Source organism: Aegilops tauschii, chromosome 5, assembly GCF_002575655.3.
Source record: "Aegilops tauschii subsp. strangulata cultivar AL8/78 chromosome 5, Aet v6.0, whole genome shotgun sequence".
Lineage (NCBI taxonomy): Eukaryota > Viridiplantae > Streptophyta > Magnoliopsida > Poales > Poaceae > Aegilops > Aegilops tauschii.
This window is the reverse complement of record NC_053039.3, coordinates 237,443,288-237,450,961: the sequence shown is the minus strand read 5'-3', so window position 1 is coordinate 237,450,961 and position 7,674 is coordinate 237,443,288. Positions and strand designations below refer to the sequence as shown.

At 46.1% G+C, this 7,674-nt stretch overlaps 1 protein-coding gene across 1 annotated transcript; it reads left to right on the top strand.

The window, feature by feature from the left end:
- The first annotated feature begins 1,389 nt into the window (after nt 1–1,389).
- LOC109745725 (3beta,22alpha-dihydroxysteroid 3-dehydrogenase) lies at nt 1,390–4,588 on the top strand. Its single transcript, XM_020304841.4, has 7 exons — nt 1,390–2,291; nt 2,389–2,667; nt 3,334–3,420; nt 3,551–3,629; nt 3,726–3,832; nt 3,964–4,100; nt 4,221–4,588. The coding sequence occupies exons 1-7, from the start codon at nt 1,584–1,586 to the stop codon at nt 4,318–4,320; spliced, it is 1,497 nt and encodes a 498-aa protein (XP_020160430.1). The 5' UTR covers nt 1,390–1,583; the 3' UTR covers nt 4,321–4,588.
- Nucleotides 4,589–7,674: the final 3,086 nt, after the last annotated feature.

Genomic DNA, 7,674 nt, shown 5'->3' with positions numbered 1-7,674 from the left:
AGATTGGAAGAAGGGGCCGTGAGAAAAAAGATACATAAAATCTTATATATCTATACCAATATAAAAAAACCAAATGGGAAGATCCAAACCATCTCGACCATCAAATCATGTTATCTAGCGGTTCAAATCGCTCCAATGTTAAGCACCGAACACGTTTAACACTCTAATTACCCACCACTGCCATTGGTTATAAACACGTTTTGACTCAATGCTATCCCTTGAAATCTGCCATGTAATTAATATCTTACTATTCCCGTGAAAAAATAATTGATATCTTAATAGTGCAACAGATATATCTTACCTAATATAACGTGTAACTAATATCCTACCTAATATAAACGTGCATTGCACGTACATTATTACTAATATATATTTTAAGATTGAGATAGAGATATAGATTTTCAAGCGGCAGAGATAGAGATAGATGTTTTTAAGCGGCGGAGATAGAAACAATGAATGGAGCGAGTACTCCCTCCATTTCAGTTTACAAGACCTGTGCGTATACTTAGGTTGTCAATTTTATCACCCTAATATAAACTATATAACCAAAAATTATACCTTTGAAAATAGAACATCTGAAGTTTATATTGGTATATTTTTTGTAATGTATGACTTGTATTAGGTTGGTCAAATTGACGACCTAGGGGTACACGCACGTCCTGTAAACTGAGAGAGTAGCTGAGATTCGGCGAATTTGACAAATTTGACCTATGGACGAAATCAAATCACAGAATGAACTGTCCGTGAAACTATTTCACGCGGCTGACCTTTTTGTGTGACGCCCGACACGAAGGCGCCACACTACACTGTGCAACGCCTCATAGATAGGCGCTACACGCCTGGCCAGCGTCGCACCCGTGTGATCCGAAAATTACTAAGTCAGTGTGCAGCGCCTGAGAGCTAGGCGCCACACTATACAGTGTAGCGCCTAGCTTCTAGGCGTTGCACTAGTGGTTGCTTCATTTTATAGTGCAACCACTAGTGCAGCGCCTGAGAGCTAGGCGTCACACTATACAGTGCAGCGCCTAGCTCTTAGGCTCTGCACAATGACTTAGCAATTTTTAGGCAGACTGGGGTGCAACGCTGGCCAGGCGTGTAGCGCCTATCTGTGAGGCGTTGCACAATGTAGTGTGACGCCTTCATGTCGGGCGTCACACAAAAAAGTCAGCCGCGTGAAATAGTTTCACGGACAGTTCATTCTATGATTTGATTTCGTTCAGCCCTGAGATTCATTCGCATGAAGGATTCCAACATTAAATAAGGATTTGAAAAATAAATAAATAGCATTTCATTTGTTTTTACAACAAAATCTTTCTAGCACATCCCTTGTCCCCAGCAACATGGCCACAGTGCACATACATTCCCCTTTTGGACCAGAGCACACAGTCTTTCTATCCATTAATTAACACTCGACACCTTTTCTCAAGCTCTCATCTCCAACCTTTTTATTTAAACCCACCTAGAAAAGCGAAGCCCCCCAAACATCCCTCCTCTCCTCTGCCTCTCGCAGAGTCACCAATCTCACTCCCCCACCCAACCAAAAGCCAAAACGCACACCGCCACGGCCATTACCACGGCGAGTTATGGACGCCGGCGCGCTCCAGCTCGCCGCCGCCGCCGTTGCCATCGTCGTCGCCGCGTTGGTATGCAGATGGTTCCTTGTGGCGTGCGCGGTCGGGGTCCGGAAGCAGAGGCCGCGGCTCCCGCCGGGCAGCACGGGGCTGCCCCTGATCGGCGAGACGCTGCGGCTGATCTCCGCGTACAAGACGCCCGACCCGGAGCCCTTCATTGACGAGCGCGTGGCGCGGCACGGGGGCGTGTTCACCACCCACATCTTCGGCGAGCGCACCGTGTTCTCCGCCGACCCGGCCTTCAACCGCCTCCTCCTCGCCGCCGAGGGCCGCGCCGTGAGCTGCAGCTACCCTTCCTCCATCACCACGCTCCTCGGCGCGCGCTCCCTGCTCCTCACGCGGGGCACCGCCCACAAGCGCCTCCACTCGCTCACCCTCACCCGCCTCGGGCGCCCCGCCTCGCAGCCCCTGCTCGCGCACATCGAGCGCCTCGTGCTCGCCACCATGCGCCAGTGGGAGCCCACCGCCACCGTGCGTCTCCTCGACGAGGCAAAGAAGATCACCTTCAACCTCACCGTCAAGCAGCTCGTCAGCATCGAGCCCGGGCCCTGGACCGAGAGCCTCCGCCGCGAATACGTCAAGCTCATCGACGGCTTCTTCTCCATCCCCTTCCCTTTCGCCTCATTCCTCCCCTTCACCACCTACGGCCAGGCCCTCAAGGTGTTTATCCTTTTGCCTCAGCCCTTCCCCTTCGTATGGACATTGCGTTTGCACAAATTCGTAACTGATTTATATTCTATTATCAAATTTTCTCTAGTCGAGGAAGAAGGTGGCCGGAGCGTTGAGGGAGGTGATAAGGAAGAGGATGGAGGAGAGAGGAGAGGAGAAAGGAGTGAAGGAGGAGATGGACGGGAAGAGGGAGAAGAAGGACATGGTGGAGGAGCTTCTTGAGGCGGAGGGTGGGAGCTTCTCGGAGGAGGAGATGGTGGACTTCTGCCTGTCCCTGCTTGTTGCTGGGTACGAGACCACCTCCGTCCTCATGACGGTGGCCGTCAAGTTCCTCACAGAGACGCCGGCGGCGCTGGCACAGCTCAAGGTATGGAATGAATCATGAGGATTTGTTTGGTAAATTGTCAATTCTTGTGCACGTGTGGTAGTGCGTACTGTCAAATAAGGTCGGACACTAGCTAGGATTCGTCAACCGATTTCATAATATCTTATTATAATTGGGAGTTAGGTTAGGTAAACCTTTTCGCTGTGTGCATCAACTGATGCAGAGGCTATTGTTTGCTCTTGTCCAAGAGAAAATTTGCTGTGCCGGCAAGTACAGTTTTGTTAATTCAGATAGTAGTTTGTTAACTAAAAGACTATTGTTTACGTTTGTAGCGATCTGTTAGCATCTTGGTTTCAGACAGGGGTGATGTTGACTTATTCTTTTATCTGCTTGTAACCTAAGAATGGATCTGCTATGAACACAAATCCTACCAACTTCTTCCAAAAGCATGTTTGCTCTTTCTCCTCTTTTGTTTACTCGTACGAGACTAAATTTATCAACATAAGCAAAAACTGAGAATCCTTACCACAAAGCCAGGAACCGTAGTTAGATTGAATATGTGAACCTCTTCAGCCGATGTTGTTGTCAGTAAACTTATACATATGCTTTTATATCATTGCTTCTATTGATATTCTGTGTCAATGTAGGTGCAATTAATACAGATGTCTTGCTGATTTGTTAATCTAAAATGTCTTGCTGATTTTACAGGAAGAGCATGAAAATATGACAAAGATGAAAGGTGAAAATCAACTCCTAGAGTGGGTCGATTACAAGTCAATGACCTTCACCCAATGTGTAATGATTTCAATGCCCCCATATTTCTTAAAGTTGATCTGCATATCATACATACCGCCGCATTTGTTGACAATAACATCTAAGCTCACTGGGATTTTTCACGTCATAATAAGGAATGCCACTTCCGCAGGTGATAAATGAGACACTTCGTGTGGCTAACATAATCGGTGGGGTATTTAGGCGAGCAAACACTGATATTCATTTTAAAGGTACTTCAGTAAATCCACACTTAAGTATTCAGAACCTTTTGATCAGGAATACTCCCTAGTGTGTGTAACATTTGTTTTTATTCATCATTCTATTAGGTTACACTATCCCGAAGGGCTGCAAAATATTTGCTTCGTTCCGAGCTGTGCACCTCAACAATGAACACTATGAGAATGCCCGGACGTTTGACCCATGGAGATGGCAGGTACCCTTTACGGTGCTGTTGGTCAATCGTATTCTGTTATATCTTGGCTTATGCTAGTAGAAAAGTAAAGTAAATGCCTGCATAAGGGTACTATTTTGTGGTACCATGTACTTACTTTGTTGCTGGTGCAGAGCAACAACAAACTTCAGAACGAGGTAGGGGCCAACTTATTTACTCCCTTTGGCGGTGGACCTCGGTTGTGCCCTGGCTACGAGCTCGCTCGGGTTGTCATCTCTGTTTTCCTCCATCATCTTGTAATGCGCTTTAGGTAATCCATCTTCAGTTCGAGTTTCTACATTGTTTGTGGCTATACGATCTAGATGTTCTGCAATTGAAATTCCAAACTAAGATGCCACTTTGATTTCTTCTTTGTGCATAAATTTGGCAGCTGGGAAGCGGCCGAGGAAGATAGGCTCGTCTTCTTTCCCACCACTCGAACCCTCAAAGGATATCCGATCAATCTCAGGCGGCGACCGGAGTCTGTTTGACGACCTCACAATGGTCTTCGGCTGCCCTTATCTTGAAAGCGAAATTAAACATAGATGAAGGAAGAGAAAGGAAATCGGGTAAAATAGCTACTAGTCTACTTTTGTTCCTTTGTGTGTATCATTTGTAACCTGGTATTTACACAACAGCAAAGTTGTGCTGCTTGTAAAATGTGTGGCCTGAACAGTTGGTGTGTACCGGTTACAAGTGACATTTTGTCGCGTATTTGGATATATCCCAAACTTATGAGATGCGTCGTACTATTATCAGCAAGATGCGTCGCTAAGAAACGAGAGGATACGGCCGTCTCCTCGTAAAACACTCTTGAGGTATCGATCCTTGTCAAACATGTCTCTGTCAGCTTATGCTTATCACTGACTGTCCATAGTGCTTGTTTCGGAATGAACTGTTCTTAGTACACAATTTATTCATTTATTACACACGTACGCACAGGCACATCCGAACAACATCATAGTGGTTGATTTTTTCTGTTTACTTGACAGTCGCTTTTAGAAACACCGATTACACACACACTTGCACCACACTCACTAACATGATTCAAAATTGACAATCACCTTTCACTGAAAAAATAAACATCACCTTCCGCTGAAAGAATATTCTGTATTAATAAGACACTAAAGTGTCAAATCTGAGGTATGATCACCTGTGGGCTGAACATACGAGTACAACTAATAATGTATACGGCTATTGACTATATATATTACTCTTATGATGTTGCCATTTAATGGACCATCACTTATAATCACTAATAAGGTTTACTATAAAACTGGCATTTTTGTTCACCTTTTCTCTACATCCTTCTTCATATCTATTATATTTGTTTAGAAGCATGTGTAGTGATAGACTTTTGTACTAGACTTTTGCGTGAGAGCTCGTTCCTTTTATTTTTCACATCCTTCTTATTAACATACGGAAAAATGTAATGTAAACGGACTATTAAGTTTGCTATCATACTTGATTTAACCCCACCCTTCAATCACCCAAACACTGGCTGGTTCCCCTCTACGGTCGCACTTTCAGTATCCACCTGCACACTTCCTTTAAAGGTATACCAAATGTTTATGGAAGCTCAATTGTATTGACCATTTATCTTATTTGTACCTTTTCTATATATATTTAATCTGCAATTGCACTTTTTACCACACTACTTAAATATTTTGAAGTGTACATCAAACTCTGTAATGTGCAAGTATACTAGCATAATTTCTACTCCCTTCGTTCACTATTATAAGAGCATCTATATCTCAAGCCCCAAATTCCGCCCTAAACACCTGGGGCGGGTTGACCGGTTGCTGCCCGAACATGAAATCGCCTCCCAACCGGACATGACGAATCCGGCCCAAACGCCCAGACTGACCGGCAACCTGCATACCCGACCCATATATGGGGCAGATATAGGGATGCTCATGCGCGTCTGCCATGTAAGACTGGCCGCTAGGGCCCACGTGGTCAACTGCGTAAACCGGCGTTTTGACGGGCGCCTCCTCCTTTCGTTGGTGAGGACGCATTCATAGTGCCACATGGCGCCGCTCCGGTGTGTCGCCCGTGGAACCAAGTCTGGCTATTTAAGCCGGACGGTAGCAACCCAACCCTAGCCCTCCCCATTTCTTTCCCTTTCTCCCCTTTGCCGCCACCACTTCCAATCCGTCCGCCTCTAGTCATGCCGAGGCGCAGGATCACCACCTACGCCATGCTCACTCCAGAGGCCGACTGCAGCTGCTGGAGGAGATCCGGACCAAGCGCGGGGCTCGGTTCGCCGCCAGCCTGCCTCCGGGTACACCGCAAACAGAGGAGGAGGAGGAGGAGCTGGAACCGGGGCCGGAGCCGGAGAAGGAGGGAGCGGTCATGGAGGAGGACGCCGCCATGGAGAAGGCAAAGGAGGAGGAGGAGGAGGAGGCGAAGGAGGCAGAGTTGACGCCTGTGGGCTTCGGCATGCCTGAGGCGCTGTCGGAGTACGAGGTGGCGCAAGCGGAGGAGGCGACAGAGCAGCAAGCCATCATCGAATCCATCCAATCGGAGGCGGAGGTGGAGGTCACTCGACGCTACCTCCGCCAGGAGGACGTGGAGATCTACGAGATCTTCGCTGACACGCAGTCCGACGAGGAGCTGGTGGTGCGCCCGGCCGTCAATGACCACGAAGCCGGCGGCTCTGGCATGAACTTCATCAACATCTCCGACGACGAGGACGTGTAGTGTACTTGGTAGTCTGGTAGTACGTAGATCTTGGCGTTCCATTATTTTGTAGGGAAGTGCTATTGGAGAAATAGCAAGTATGGTTGTTGGAGGTGCAAGTTGGGGGTTGGCAGGTCACTTTCCGTGGATGCTCTCAGCCTTGTCTATGGGTATTTGGCAACCCATATCAGTTATTTGTGGTTGTAGATGCTCTAAGATGTTTTGGATATTTTAGTATAAATTATGTACAAACTAAAGTGAGTGAATAAACACACTAAAATATAACTATATACATCCGATTTAGAAAAATATTTAGAACACTTTTTTCTAACACAATGCAGACGCAAGCGCTCGTATATACGCGCATACACTCACCCTATGAACGCACACACGCACACCCTACGTCTGTGAGAACCTTCCAGAGACCGAGCCGGCATATCATCTTCAGATTTTACGAAGTCGTCGTAGGCGCCTTATAATCGACGGGAACGTCTTCTCTCACTAAACACGTATTGCCGAAAATCCTAAAATAAATCTAGAATAAATGCGAGCACCATGACTTATAGTTCAGAATGGAGGGAGTATTTATGAAATTGCTTATATTTTACTTTTATTTATCTTGGTGGTTTGGGAAGACCAATCAGAGAGGTGCCCTAGCCCAGTTGCTTTTACTTTGTTAGCGAGCCCTTTTGTCAGTCAGCTACTCATAGTCGGGCTAGTTCAACGAAATTTCACACTTTGCACTTAGAGCAAGTATAATAGAATGACGTAGGCGGGCTGTAAGACTTTAAATATTACATTTTTAATGAGTTGAAGGAGAGAGAAAAGAAGCGAGAAGAGATGCGAAGTACTGATTAACAGCCGGCTGTAGCACTGGCTCCTAGACAATTTGTGAGAGAAGAAGGTGGGTGATGTATCAACAAAGTAGTACATATTTATATGTAACTATTGTACTTGCCGGCTATAAAGTTGGCTATAGATAATGTGGCAAGATCATATAACAGCAGCCGACTATACAATTAACCATGCTTAATACTACATGATTTCTACGGAACCAGCTGCCAGCTATATTATTAATCATGCTTAGTACTACATGATTCCTATGGAACAACGCAAGTCTAATGAGACCTAGTCAGCAAGCTATAAGACGCGTTATGTCATTA